The following is a 15,400-nucleotide window of genomic DNA, read 5'->3' on the forward strand; positions in this document are numbered from 1 at the left end:
GAGAAATGCAGCGGAGACAGGGTGCGCAGAAAACTCGAGGCGCCGGCGTCGACTGGCAATTCACAACCCATCGCCAGTCATTGGACCAACCCCCCCCCCCCCGATCGCTGATTGGCCTAAATAGGCCGGTGACGATGACTCGTCGACGGTCCCAAGTCAAGCGCGGGCGGTTGCAGCTCGCTAAGTACGGTGCGAACCTACTGGCAAGATCCGAACCTATGAGTCATCGGCGCCTGTCCCGAGTCGTCGGTGGCGTTTTAGCGGCCGTTTGAGTCGTCGGTAACGCCGCCACGTCGCAGAGAAAGCGCCGAAGAGTCGTGAGTTACAATTGGCGGTCCAAAAACGGACGCGTTTATACTTGATATTTGTATTGATCGATTGGAAACTTAAGAGATAAGCCTTCGGGCAACAATAACAGAGCAGCTTTTCCTCCCAACCACGCAAGGGCGACACCGGTGCCTGCAGTGAACGACCTGCAGCTCAAGGTAAACCTGGTAGGTAGGATTATGACTGTCGGGGCACATCTACTAGTGTAGCGTGTGTTCATCCCTGGCAGGGCCAAGAGTTAGTGGCCAGTGTATTCGTAGCGACGAGTCGTCGCCAGGAACTGGAGGAGCGAGAGCGCACTCCATTTATTTCTTCCCGCCGGAGTATAGCTCCGGCACCCTCGTATCACGCCGTAAAAGGCAGGGACCCTTCCTTCTGAGGGCCTGCGAGATATATTTTGTGTGTGAGAGCGTGCTAGCCTTTGCTCGTGGCTAGTGACGCTGAGTCTTCCGTCGGTCGACTAGCGGAAGCTCGGTACACAGGGGAAACATCAACCCGGTGCACGGGAAAGTTCCTGGGCCTTCAGGTTCTAACCCTAGCAAGCCCATTGAGTCTTCGGTGACTCGGTGGGTGTTGTTGGTGGGGAAAGTGTGCCATATATAATTTAGCGCGTGTTCCTACACGACACTCAGCTCTTCGCTCTCGCTCTCCGTTCCTTCGCTGTTCGAAAGAACGCAGACTTGCTCGATGCGTCCATCGTGCAAGTCGCGCGTGAAGCGCTTCCAGCTCATGGCTGGAAGCGAAGTCAACTCCGACGCCGTCGTCGGAGGATTAGCGAGTCCCATTTCACGATACTGGAATCCAGTATCGGTGCGCGTCAAGACGCTTAGCGTCTCGACATCCGGCGTCACCGCCGCAGTCTGCCCAGCAGACTGCTCTTGTTGCGTCTCGGTCCCGGACCGAGACTTGCGCAGCGTTTTCCGCTTGCGCCGTCTTCTTGTTGTGCGGAGCCCGGCTCCGCACAGTTGCTCTTCTGGTCCAGGCCCGGCCGTGGACAGTTGTTCGCCGGCGGACCCTGTCTGTGGGCACACGATATCGAGCCCGGCTTGATCGCATGGCGCTTCGTCGTGCAGCCGGGCTGCACGACAGCATGCAAATTGCGTCAGTGTGGTACGTTTGCAACCGTCCGCACTGTTTGCAGCGTCAACTCCCGGAGTTGACACGCCTTTGTCACCTCGACGACATTCATTGGCGGAGCCCTCATGACCGAGGGTGCGTCGGCTCCCGGAGCCGACGCGTCGTTGTCGACCTGACCGCTTCGGGTCAGGGACTGTCCCTTACACGTTTGAACGTGGGTGTTGGTTCCCGGAACCAACACATCTTTTTCTTCCGACGTCGGCAGCATTGCCGACGTGGGTCTCACTTGTGCGCGCCCTCGCGCACTCCTTGGGCACTCCGGGACAGCAGCATAAAGCGCTGTCTCGACTGGTGAGCCGCGCGCACCAGCAGGTGCGCGCGCTGCGGTAACAGGGCCATCGCTCTCTGTTCCGCTGTCGCGTCCGAAGCGCACGAGCGTGCGCTTCTTCCAGTCTATCACCGGATCAGGCCGTGCAAGCCATGGCATGCCCATTACTTCGTCGGATTTATCGTCCAGGTCCAGGACGATAAAGCGTTCGACAAACATTCGTTGTTTGTACGAGAAGCGCACGTTCACGACGCGCTTCTCGGTCTTTACGATGGCACCTGTTGCCAGTCGTACCTCCAGAAGACTTCGAGGTACATTTACTTCCTCGAAGTCAAGACTCGGCAGGCTTCGTAGTCGAACAAAGTTGTTCGACGCGCCTGAATCTACCAAAGCTCGAAGAGAGTCACTCGCTCTCTTCGAGCAAACCTCCAAGATGACTAGGTTCGGCCTGTCATCTTGTTTCTTGCGGTGAGAGCTGGTCTCACTGGGGGCTGCAGTCCTCAGTGTCGCGTGCCCGATGTCGGCACGCGCGACTGCATTACCAGTAGGGCGCCCCGCGCCTACTGGATGTTCACGTTTTTTGTTTGTTCGCGGCGATGCCCGGCATCTCCACGACGGCCACCTCCAGGGGGCATGGGAGCTGTACACTCCCGTGCAAAGTGACCGATCCTTCCGCAACGGAAGCATCGCACATTACTTCCGTGCTGTTGGTGACTAGCAGCCGTTGCATTCGAGAGGTCCATTGGTTCTGGACCTCCCGTGCTCACTACCGGGCGCGGTTGCGACCTCGGCACGTTCGCATGCAGTTTAGCCTGCCGCAGGCTAAACTCTTCTTGCATGGCAAGGGTGATTGCAGCTTCGAGAGTACTCGGGTACTCTCGGAAGAGATAGGTCTTCACGGGCCCATCCCTAAGTCCTTTCATGAACGTGACGACCTTGGTCGCCTCTTCAATCGGGTTAGTCACGATATTTGATACCAAGTATGGTGCGCGCTGCGCGTAAGCATGGACGTCATGCTTACCCTGCTGAAGGTCGAGGAACTCCGCCCTCGACCGGAACTCGTTTGCGGGGCTCAAACGCTAGTTTGAGCTCCTCTTCGAACACTTCGTACGTGCTGAAGCACGTAGGATCGGAGAGTCGGCGTCCATACGCCCAACTCCTTGCGCGTCCGCCAAGGCAGGACATGGCGAACGCGACCTTCGACAGCGGGTCGACGATGCGTCGAGCCGCTATGGCTGTGTCGAGCTCGACAAGCCATCGGAGGAGAGGCTCGCCCTCTCTTCCCACGTAATTGCTTACGCTTAATTTCACTGATTGAGCACGCGGTGTCGTCCCTGACGACGCCGTCACTGAGGAAGCAGCGTCACGCTGCTCCTTCATGATGAATCCTAGAGCAACACCATGTTGCTCCGTCGGCGATAGCGTACGCAGCATCGTAGCTATCGCCGCTTCTCCAGTGACTGTTGACAGTCGTTGGAGGGCTTCCCACTCTGGGTCAGACAGGTGGGGGCAGTCTGCGCGTGCGACATGCGTTGCAGGCGTATTGGAGATCTCCATGGGCACCTCCGTGCTCATGGGGTTCTCGGCTCCGCGTTCGTACACCGCGTACGAACGTCAAGCAGTCGGTCGTTGGACGGACTACAAAGTGCTACCAGGTGTAGTGGGTCTAACTTGACTCACTACTTTAGCTTACACGTTGCGCTACGTGTATGAGGAAGCGTAAGTACTTAGTAATTACTTAGGTTAATTATATTTGAGTACACAAGTATAATATAAATCAAATAAAGACTCCAAGTGACTTAGATTAGGTAACATGAGAACTGTATTGTTTGTAAATTGATCTTCCTCCTAAATCTGCTAAAACTGTTTATCATCTATGAAAGGGTTGACAGCGGCTGGCTGTCAGAGCCCGCCAATATGCACGTCGCTAAATGGTAGAAAGATGCTGCTTTCTACCAATAGGATCTTTGGGTAGGTGTGGACCACTCATTGTGGTGGCCCACTTCAATCTATCCGTTGGTGTGACTTACACCAATGTGAGGAAGTATCTAACACTTATAACAGATATTTTATCTGTTAAATTCACAAGTGGCTTGCAGCCACTTGTGCGTGTAACCCCGTTACATGACCCCAGCAATGCCGCTTCGCCAGGAGGCGCTCTACGTGATAGTGGAGGTTCCCCTGTTCATTGAGCAGCGCCGGCGGCGGGCGCGCTATCGCCGGACCGGCGACCAGTGAACGACGGAGAGGCTAGTAAGATCCACCATCGCTACGAGGAGCTCCGTGAGCACGTCGGTGACGTTGACTAGCGTCTAAGTTGATGCTTCGACGACGTCGCGGCGCTGGACCAGCGGGTGGATTGGATCTGGGTTCCCGACGAGGTATGGAACCACTTCCATGGTCTTGAGCAGGTTGCTCGTGACGAAGGGGACTGGATTCAGTTCCTTCGCTCCCGGGAGCATCAGCAAGCTGAGCGGGTTGCAGCGCTGGAGCGCCAGGTGGTCGAGCTCCGCGGTCACGTCGACCTTCTCGTCCGAATGTAAGGCGGGCCTCCGGCGACTCCTGTGCCGGTGGCACTCCGTCGTCGACACTTCCGACCGTGTCGACGTCCTGGTTGGCCTAGACGCTTGCGACTGCATCCTCGACCTCGTCGACCTCGGCGCCTGTGACTGCGCCCTTGACCTCATCGACCGCAACGCCTGCGCGCCTCCATCCGCGCCTGTGCCGGATCACGGTACGGCTCGAGCAAGCCCACGTAGAAGACGGGATGCGTCCGCATCTTCTTCGGAAGATTGAGCGTATACGCTAGGCCTCTCTTGGCCACGACCTTGAAAGGTCCGATGAAGCGCAGGCGCAACTTCGTCTTGAAGACGGCTGACACTGCATGTGTAGGTAGGTTCTTTGCATTTAGCAACACCAGGTCCCTGGCCTCATAACTGTCAACACTGCCTTTGCCTATGGCACCCGACTTTTCCTTTTGCTTGTCTTGGATTTCAGCCGTTGCGTCACGCACGTGTCGTAAGACACTTAGACGCGTTGACAGAAAATCGTCAAGCTGTTTACGAACAGTGGCCGGGCTGACTTCAGCAAGTCGATCGGCTAAGTCGGCCCCGCTAAGTCCGGAGCCACAGCGTGGCGGCGTTAAAGGGAGACGGGGATGGGCCAGGGCGTGTAGCCTGTGGAGGCATGTACAGCGTTGTTCAACGCACACTCGACGAGCGGAAGCATAGTGCTCCAGCGCTTCGGCGATTCAGCACAAATGCTGCCGAGAATGTCCTCCACGACGCGGTTCACGCGTTCCGCTTGGCCGTCGGTATGCGGATGGTCCGCCGTAGACATGTCTAGTTTGGTGCCAAGCACCGCAAAGACCGCGCTCCAGAAGTGGCCCGTAAATCGGGGGTCTCGGTCCGAGACAATCGACTACGGGAGTCCGTGTTGCCAAAACACGCGATCCAAGAACAGCGTTGCTGTATCTTTACCATCAATGGCGTCCGGCACAGCCGCGAGATGAGCCATCTTGCTCAGCCGGTCCACGAAGGCCACGACGCCCGTGTTGCCTGCCGTGTCTGCAGGCAGACTAAACACGAAGTCCATACTCATGGAACGCCAGCATTCCGCGCGAACGGGCAAGTTTGCCAGCGGCGCGCCGCATGAGGGGATGACTTCGCCCGTTGACACGTCTCACACGCGCACATAGGTGCTGGTCCCCTTGTACATCTTCAGCCACCAGTAGAGTGTTGCTCACCGAACTGTAGGTCTTCTCATGACCAAAATGACCGCTCAGCGGGGTGGCGTGCGCCTCGTAGAGGATACGATACTTCAAATCCTTCAAATCCTCCACATGAGGGATAACAACGCGAATCGTGTCCTCGGAGTCCGTGTTGTAAAACAACAGGCCTCCGTTGAGGGTATAGCGATGCAGTCGCGCCGACAAACCGGCGCCCGAGTCTTCAAACTCCTTGCTCCCCAGAACATTAAACAGCGCGACACACGTGTCATCTTTGGCATAAGCCGCACGGATCTGATCCGGAAGTGACGAAGTCACCGTCGTGACGTGAGCGAGCGCATAGTCCGGCCTGTGCGACAGCGCGTCCGCGAGGACATTTTGTCTGCCAGGCTTGTACTTCACCTCGAAGTTATATTCTGCGAAGAAGGAAAGCCACCTGGCCATTCTCTGCGAGAGGTGAGGCGACTGAGTCGCAGTGCGTAGCGACGCGTGATGCGTGTAGACCACGAACGGCTGAGAGCCCAACAGGTGAACCCTGAACTTGATGAGTGCATACATCAGCGTAAGTACCTCCTTATCATGAACTGGGTAGTTCTTCTCAGCAGCCTTGAGCTGGCGAGACTCAAACGCGACCACGCGCTCGCACCCCTCGGCGTCTGTTTGTAGCAGGGCACAGCCGATGGTGAAGTCCGAGGCGTCACAGACGACACTAAACGGACGAGCGGGGTCTGGCAATGCCAGAATGGGCGCATGAAGCAGGCTAGTTTTAATAGCCGCAAACGCATCTTGATGCTCAGCGTCCCTTTAACAGGGTTTCAAGCACAAGTGGCTGCAAGCCACTTAGAATTTAACAGATAAAATATCTGTTATAAGTGTTAGATACTTCCTCACATTAGTGTAAGTCACACCAACGGATAGATTGAAGTGGGCCACCACAATGAGTGGTCCACACCTACCCAAAGATCCTATTGGTAGAAAGCAGCATCTTTCTACCATTTAGAACGATGCATATTGGCGGGCTCTAACAGCCAGCCGCTGTCAACCCTTTCATAGATGATAAACAGTTTTAGCAGATTTAGGAGGAAGATCAATTTACAAACAATACAGTTCTCATGTTACCTAATCTAAGTCACTTGGAGTCTTTATTTGATTTATATTATACTTGGGTACTCAAATATAATTAACCTAAGTAATTACTAAGTACTTTACTTCCCTCATACACGTAGCGCAACGTGTAAGCTAAAGTAGTGAGTCAAGTTAGACCCACTACACCTGGTAGCACTTTGTAGTCCGTCCAACGACCGACTGCTTGACGTTCGTACGCGGTGTACGAACGCGGAGCCGAGAACCCCATGAGCACGGAGGTGCCCATGGAGATCTCCAATACGCCTGCAACGCATGTCGCACGCGCAGACTGCCCCCACCTGTCTGACCCAGAGTGGGAAGCCCTCCAACGACTGTCAACAGTCACTGGAGAAGCGGCGATAGCTACGATGCTGCGTACGCTATCGCCGACGGAGCAACATGGTGTTGCTCTAGGATTCATCATGAAGGAGCAGCGTGACGCTGCTTCCTCAGTGACGGCGTCGTCAGGGACGACACCGCGTGCTCAATCAGTGAAATTAAGCGTAAGCAATTACGTGGGAAGAGAGGGCGAGCCTCTCCTCCGATGGCTTGTCGAGCTCGACACAGCCATAGCGGCTCGACGCATCGTCGACCCGCTGTCGAAGGTCGCGTTCGCCATGTCCTGCCTTGGCGGACGCGCAAGGAGTTGGGCGTATGGACGCCGACTCTCCGATCCTACGTGCTTCAGCACGTACGAAGTGTTCAAAGAGGAGCTCAAACTAGCGTTTGAGCCCCCGCAAAACGAGTTCCGGTCGAGGGCGGAGTTCCTCGACCTTCAGCAGGGTAAGCATGACGTCCATGCTTACGCGCAGCGCGCACCATACTTGGTATCAAATATCGTGACTAACCCGATTGAAGAGGCGACCAAGGTCGTCACGTTCATGAAAGGACTTAGGGATGGGCCCGTGAAGACCTATCTCTTCCGAGAGTACCCGAGTACTCTCGAAGCTGCAATCACCCTTGCCATGCAAGAAGAGTTTAGCCTGCGGCAGGCTAAACTGCATGCGAACGTGCCGAGGTCGCAACCGCGCCCGGTAGTGAGCACGGGAGGTCCAGAACCAATGGACCTCTCGAATGCAACGGCTGCTAGTCACCAACAGCACGGAAGTAATGTGCGATGCTTCCGTTGCGGAAGGATCGGTCACTTTGCACGGAGTGTACAGCTCCCATGCCCCTGGAGATGGCCGTCGTGGAGATGCCGGGCATCGCCGCGAACAAACAAAAAACGTGAACATCCAGTAGGCGCGGGGCGCCCTACTGGTAATGCAGTCACGCGTGCCGACATCAGGCACGCGACACTGAGGACTGCAGCCCCCAGTGAGACCAGCTCACCGCAAGAAACAAGATGACAGGCCGAACCTAGTCATCTTAGGAGGTTCTCGAAGAGAGCGAGTGACTCTCTTCGAGCTTTGGTAGATTCAGGCGCGTCGAACAACTTTGTTCGACTACGAAGCCTGCCGAGACTTGACTTCGAGGAGGTAAATGTACCTCGAAGTCTTCTGGAGGTACGACTGGCAACAGGTGCCATCGTAAAGACCGAGAAGCGCGTCGTGAACGTGCGCTTCTCGTACAAACAACGAATGTTTGTCGAACGCTTTATCGTCCTGGACCTGGACGATAAATCCGACGAAGTAATGGGCATGCCGTGGCTTGCACGGCCTGATCCGGTGATAGACTGGAAGAAGCGCACGCTCGTGCGCTTCGGACGCGACAGCGGAACAGAGAGCGATGGCCCTGTTACCGCAGCGCGCGCACCAGCAGGTGCGCGCGGCTCACCAGTCGAGACAGCGCTTTATGCTGCTGTCCCGGAGTGCCAAGGAGTGCGCGAGGGCGCGCACAGTGAGACCCACGTCGGCAATGCTGCCGACGTCGGAAGTAAAGATGTGTTGGTTCCGGGAACCACCCACGTTCAAACGTGGTGGACAGTCCCTGACCCGAAGCGGTCAGGTCGACAACGACGCGTCGGCTCCGGGAGCCGACGCACCCTCGGTCATGAGGGCTCCGCCAATGAATGTCGTCGAGGTGACAAAGGCGTGTCAACTCCGGGAGTTGACGCTGCAAACAGTGCGGACGGTTGCAAACGTACCGCACTGACGCAATTTGCATGCTGTCGTGCAGCCCGGCTGCACGACGAAGCGCCATGCGATCAAGCCGGGCTCGATATCGTGTGCACACAGACAGGGTCCGCCGGCGAACAACTGTCCACGGCCGGGCCTGGACCAGAACAACTGTGCGGAGCCGGGCTCCGCACAACAAGAAGACGGCGCAAGCGGAAAACGCTGCGCAAGTCTCGGTCCGGGACCGAGACGCAACAAGAGCAGTCTGCTGGGCAGACTGCGGCGGTGACGCCGGATGTCGAGACGCTAAGCGTCTTGACGCGCACCGATACTGGATTCCAGTATCGTGAAATGGGACTCGCTAATCCTCCGACGACGGCGTCGGAGTTGACTTCGCTTCCAGCCATGAGCTGGAAGTGCTTACGCGCGACTTGCACGATGGACGCATCGAGAAGTCTGCGTTCTTTCGACAGCGAAAGAACGGAGGGCGAGAGCGAAGAGCTGAGGCAGCTCTTCATGGAAGTACCACTGAGAGTGAAGACACTCTCAGTGCGAAGACGAAGCGAGAGCGCTGAGGAATAAGGTTGGGACTCGCTGAAGTCGAGTCCCTATTACGAATTGTTGAGGGAGTACAAAGACGTACTCCCGGAAGAGATTTCGCGGAGCTTCCGCAGGATAAGGGCATTCAGCACGAGATTGATCTCGTGCCGGGCACGAAGTATACTGTCACGCGGCAGTGGTCACTGCCGCGAGAGCAAGTAAAAGCAATCGACGACTTCTTTGAAAGTCGTCGCAAAGCAGGACAAGTGCGGGAATCAAAGTCCCCGCACAGTACTCCGACGTTCTGTGTCAAGAAGCCACAGGGCGAGTGCCGCATCGTGCATGCGTATAACAAGCTGAACGATGCGACGGTACTGGCGCAGACGCCGATACCACGAAAAGATGTTATCATCGATTCGATGGCCGGGAGCACCGTTTACAGTGCTCTCGACTTGCGAGATGGATTCTACCAAATCCTAATGCGTGAGAGGGATATCCCTATCACGGCAGTGAGCACGCCAAGTGGCATTCTCTGGGAATGGCTAGTAATGCCACAGGGCTTAAGAACGCCCCTGCGACCTTCAACAGGTGCGTGACGCACTTCTTGCGCTCGGTGCGCGACTTCGCGCCGAGCTACTTCGATGATGTGTTCATCCACAGCCGGGCTGTGGACGGAAGACTGATGTAGAGATGCACAGGGTACATCTCTGGAAGCTACTTGAGCTTATGCGATAGCATAAGCTCTACGCGAACCTGAATAAGTGTATCTTCGGGGCGAGCGAGATACCCGTCCTCGGGTGTCTCGTAGGGGAAAATGGCGGTCGCCCTGACCCAGAAAAGGTCAGAGTGATTAATGAATGCCAACGCCTTCAAGTGTCAAGGAACTAAGGCAGCTCCTTATTGGCCACGTACTTGTGCAAGTACGTGGAGGATTATGCGGGCATGATCCGCCCGCTGTCACAACTTCTTAAGAAAGAAGCCGTGTGGAATTGGACGCCCGATTGCCAAAGGCATTCGATGCAGTCAAGCGGGGCTTGACTGAGGCGCCGATCTTGGCAGTGGCTGACCAAGATCGCCCATTTCACGTAGTGTGACGCATCCGACTTCGCGATCGGATGCGCGTTGATGCAGCACGATCACGAGGGCGTGATCGTGTCGCTCACTACCAATCGCGTCAGCTGAAGCCAGCTGAGCGCAACTATCCGGTGCATGACAAGGAACTCCTTGCCGCGAAATACGCACTCGCAAAGTTCCGAGTGGCATTTCCTTGGAAGTAGACCGTTTGTGGTCTACACCGACCATGCATCACCGCACACCGCAGTGAAGTCACACATATCACAAAGAATGGCGAGATGGCTCTCATTCTTTGCGGAGTATAACTTCCGGGTCGAATACAAACCCGGAAGATTGAATGTAGTGGCCGACGCGTTATCACGTCGGCCGGACTATGCAGAAGCTGCGACGTCAATGCCATTGACGCCATGCGATCGAGCAAGCCCACACCGTCTCTGCTGGATGACGTGAAGGCCGCGTAGGTGCACGACGCGGACGCGAAAACGCTTGCTGGCCTATGGCACAGCGCCTTCTGACAGTCCCGTCAGAAGCCGCCCAAGCACTCTTTTCGAGCGTGCACACCGCTTCGTGCACGACGGACTACTGTTTTACACGTAGTCGACGACAACGCGGATCGCGGTGTCGTACCGAATGACCGCCGCGACCTGCGACTCAGGATCATGGCGTTATCACGATGCCCCGACTGCGGATATCTCGGACGTGAGAAGACAGGTCGTCCTTCACGCGCGACTTCTACTGGCACCACCAGTATAGGGCGGGTGCGCAAGGCATCCGTGCTTGCGAGGTATGCTAAGGCGTAAAAGCTTCCGGCGCCATTCGCGCAGGCTCCACTGGCATCACTACCGACCTCGTCGGAGTGTTAAAGTCCATGTCTTTGGACTTCATCTTTGGTCTTCCCCGGATAGCGGAGGGAACACCGGTGTTGTGGTCTTTGTAGACCGCTTCAGCAAGATGGTACATCTTGCGGTGCCAGCAGAGGTGACCGCGGCCAGACGGCCCGTTCGGCTGCTCGTCGACATGGTGTTTAAACACCATGGCATGCCATCCGACATCGTGTCGGACAGAGACCCGCGCTTCACAGCGCATTCCGTGGCAAGAAGTGTTTACACTTCTTGGGAGCCAGTTTGCTGCCGACTGGGTGATCATCCGCAGACGGACGGTCGAAAGCGCGTGAATCGCGTGCTCGTCGATATGTTGAAGAGTTACGCTCACTCGTTCCACACGGGAGCGAGTGCTTATCGATGGCAGAGTTTGCCATCAATAACTCAGTGCATGCCTCGACCGGGCATACACCGTTCTACGAATGCCATGCGGCATCCACGTCTACCGAGCTTTACTTGGAGTGATGGCTCCCACTTTAAGTGGGAGAGGATCTACGACTGCAATACAGCAGTTGTAGAAAACCGCTGACACTTGCACAGTGTCACGCAACAATGAACAAACACATGGAAAGCTGCGCAGGGCGCAGACTCCTCCACCAACAAGGATTAAAGACCACGGGTTGCGCAGGGCGCAGACACCGCAAAGAACCACGCAGAGGCCGGGCCTCTAGCGGAGAGCGAGCTGAATGACTTCAGCTCGGATGCAATCAGTTTCATCACCAAAAGGCAAGCCGTGGTTAGGTTTGTTCAAGATGTAATAGCAGCTTCTGTTGATGAACAGAAGCTGAACGCAGATAATGTGGGCAGAGGCAACACAAATGAATTTAAAGTTGGTTCATTAGTTTTGTTAGCTACAACAAAACCCGCTCAAACATGTAAGTTTTTGATTTCGGAGCAAGTGCTTGCTCCGCGCTTCATCGGGCCGTTCACTGTGTTGGCACGGCACGGCACGCGTACACGCTAGACATACCGTCTAGCATGCGCCTCCATCCGACCTTTTTTACGTCGGACGGCTAGCCATACCTGCAGCACGAGCCATCTAGCTCGGCTGACCCGAAGCGGGTGAGCCGAGGCAGAAGCGGAGGACTTCAGCCTCGGCGACGAGCAGCCTCCTCTTCCAGCGCGCGGACGCGCGCTGGAGCAACCCCTTCATCTGGGTCCCCAGCTCGACCTGATATTCGAGGCGGTCTGCGAGACCGCCTCGACTTGGGCCTTCTGTCTGCCAGCCCCCACCCCAGGGCGGCGAACTCCAGCGCCCTGCAGACGCTCCACGGCGGTCACCCGGTCGTGGAGAGGCATACTGATCAGCCCGGGGCTGATCATACCCGGGGCGTACCACCCCGCCACGCCGATCCGTGACGCCCGCGGCTCAACCCGCTGGATTGTTGAGCGGATTGTTGACTATAGTAGTCCCGAAAACGAACCCTCAAGGGGCTCGTTTTCGTATTCGTTGGAGAGGATTTCCTCCCCATCAAGATACATACGCGGAACGTCTTGCTGGAGGACGTTCCGGAAATGGTGAGGGCGTACGAGGAGCAGTACGCTGGCACAGCGGAGGTAACACGAGCGCTGCGATCATCGCTAGCGCCCGAACCCCTCGCGTGCTAAGAACTTAAAGCACGGAGCTCTTTTAATTTTCGGGCACACGGAACGACGTACCAGCACCAGGTCGCGGTCGCCTGGGCGACCGCGCCTGGGAAGCACTTCGTGCACTGAAAGCCCTCGGGCACAGCGCACGGCACATTTGCCTCCTCAGCAGCAACGTGGAGTTGCTTCAACTTTCCACGCTTCGAGTACGTCTCGAAGCGATCGCCGCTTAATCCGATCACGGTAAGCACTCGGCCTCTTGTTGAAGTTTTCAACAAAGGCGTTCCAGCTTTGACAAAGTGCCTGCCATTCGGGCACTTTGCTGCGAGAAGATATCTTCTTGCTTTGAAACCATCGGAGCTCATGAAAGAGTCCGATGTAGTAATCGCGCCTTTGATGCGTTTCCGCATCAAAGCGCAGCTCGGCAGCCACAGCGTCATCTTTGATGGCGCTGCATACGTACAGCGGCACCTCATTCGGAGGTACCGAGTTCCCATACCGGTCCGCGATCTCGGACGCGGACGGCATCCATGGATCGCGCGCTGCAGGCGCAACGCGCGGAGAGCCTTGAGTTTAATCACGCGCTGCAACAGCAGCGCGCGGAGTACTGAGAGCCCCAGCAGAAGCAAGTGGGGTATCGCTCAGTTCGCGAACGCTTCGAACTCGAAGCGTCCGATTCGGCCTTCACGGGCGAACGATCTTGGCGTGAGAGTCGAGCGATTCGCTCGACACTGAGTCTTTACGCTTTGAGGGTGAGTCCTCCTCGCCCTCCATATCTTCATCGTCGTCGTCGAAGTCGACGACGTCGCCGTACTTCGCCTTCTGACGCTCGAAGTAGTCGTCGATGGAGAGATGACTCCCCACCGACTTCGAGGTCTTCTTCGTGGCGCGCTCATCGTTGAATGAGCGGATTCTTCTCCAAACGCGGAGAATTGACGAATGGTCAATTCGAAGATTGACGTGCGGGGACCCCGCGCGTCTAACCTTATGGGGGGGGATGGTGTAATACACGTACAAGTGGCTGCAAGCCACTTGTGAATTTAACAGATAGGTTATCTGTTAAAAGTTTTGATACTTCCTCACCTGGAGTAAGACACACCAATGGATACATTGAAGTGGTCCACCACAATGAGTGGTCCACACCTACCCAAAGATCCTATTGGTAGAAAGCAGCATCTTTTACCAATCCCATATTAGCGGGCTCTGACAGCCAGCCGCTGTCAACCCTTTCATAGATGATAAACAGTTTTAGCAGATTTAGGAGGAAGATCAATGTACAAGCAATACAGTTCTCATGTTACCTAATCTAAGTCACTTGGAGTCTTTATTTGATTTATATTATACTTGGGTACTCAAATATAATTAACCTAAGTAATTACTAAGTACTTACGCTTCCTCATACACGTTGCGCAACGTGTAAGCTAAAGTAGTGAGTCAAGTTAGACCCACTACAGGTCAAAACCAGTATCTGGTGAAGTGGCGAGGGTACCCGGAGTCAGAAACTCATGGAGTGTGAGGTACCCCTCCGCCATGACTACGCAGACGTGGACGCTTTTGATCAGCTTGATCACCAGCGCCCCGAGAGCTCAAGGCCGGCACGCCGACCGTACCGCGCTTCCTGATAATAGCTTGGGAAGTTGCTGGGTCAGCTACAATACTCCGGGGCTGACCCTGACACAGCTACTCCACCCTCGCGATGAGGAGAGGCTGGAGTGTTCAAAGGAGCGTGGTGCGTTGCACCTACCCGCTAGACTGGAAGCCAGCAGGCAGGTGGCGCTTGGCGCGGTGCTTCGCGTACTCGAAGCGGAGTTGGCGTTCAACGCGAACATCCACTTCACTGAAGCTTGCTCGAGAGCTTCCATCGACGGCAGATGACGGCTGCCCCTCAGCCCAGAGCTCGAACTGAGCTTCGTACACGGTGGGGACCTCGCTCGGGTTAAGCACTACGGGGTACGTCCGCATCTGCGGCACGGATTGGCGCAGGCCTGGCGTCGCAGACGCTCGCGATACTTCGCCACCGTAGTGGCCTGGGAGTGAGCAGCCGCTCGTGGAGCGAAGTCCGCAATGCGACCTCGTCCGGCGTACGGGCCGGAGGCTCAATGACGTACAGCGTCAGGATTTGCGTCACAGCCTGTCACGCGGCCTCGACCGGGTCGCGCGGCCGGAAGTTATAGTCCGCGCGCCCGGTCGTGAGCAATGGCCGGACTGAGAGCACGGTGGCAGGTTCATCTGCCCCACGAGGTGCTCGGCCTGAGCTTCGTTCAAGTCGTTGGTAACGACAGTACCCTGTGTGGCCTCCGGGTCCACGGAGTGGCGAGTACGGAGGTTCAGTGAGCTCCCGCAGTTCGGCCAATTCGAGCAGACGATCCGGAATGGGTTCGGATTCCGCAAAGGAGCACGCGGCTCTTGCGCTGAGCGCTCGTCGCCACGACGGTTCGGAGACTGGGCTGGAGGCGTAGCGACGCGGCTCGGAGAGCGAATTGTTGCGTGCGTCCCGGCCCCGCGTTGCGGCGATGGCGCGCGAGAAGCGCCACCACGGCTCGGCGAGCGAGGCGAAATGGGTGACCCACCGTCTCGACGCGGGGAGCCCGAGTGTGACTCCTCGTAGTCGACTTGACCTTCTTAAAGCTTGCCATGAGCTCGTCGTCGGCCCGCAGAGGCGGTTGGGCCATCGCTC

At 56.5% G+C, this 15,400-nt stretch overlaps 1 protein-coding gene across 1 annotated transcript; it reads right to left on the reverse strand.

Moving 5' to 3' along the window:
* Positions 1-14,463: 14,463 nt before the first annotated feature.
* Positions 14,464-14,685, reverse strand: IUM83_09179 (uncharacterized protein; the record flags this gene model as incomplete). Its single annotated transcript, XM_067933602.1, has 1 exon — positions 14,464-14,685. The coding sequence occupies one exon, from the start codon at positions 14,683-14,685 to the stop codon at positions 14,464-14,466; it is 222 nt and encodes a 73-aa protein (XP_067799869.1).
* Between the last annotated feature and the right edge of the window lie 715 nt (positions 14,686-15,400).

This window comes from Phytophthora cinnamomi, assembly GCF_018691715.1.
Source record: "Phytophthora cinnamomi strain GKB4 chromosome Unknown Contig3, whole genome shotgun sequence".
NCBI lineage: Eukaryota > Oomycota > Peronosporomycetes > Peronosporales > Peronosporaceae > Phytophthora > Phytophthora cinnamomi.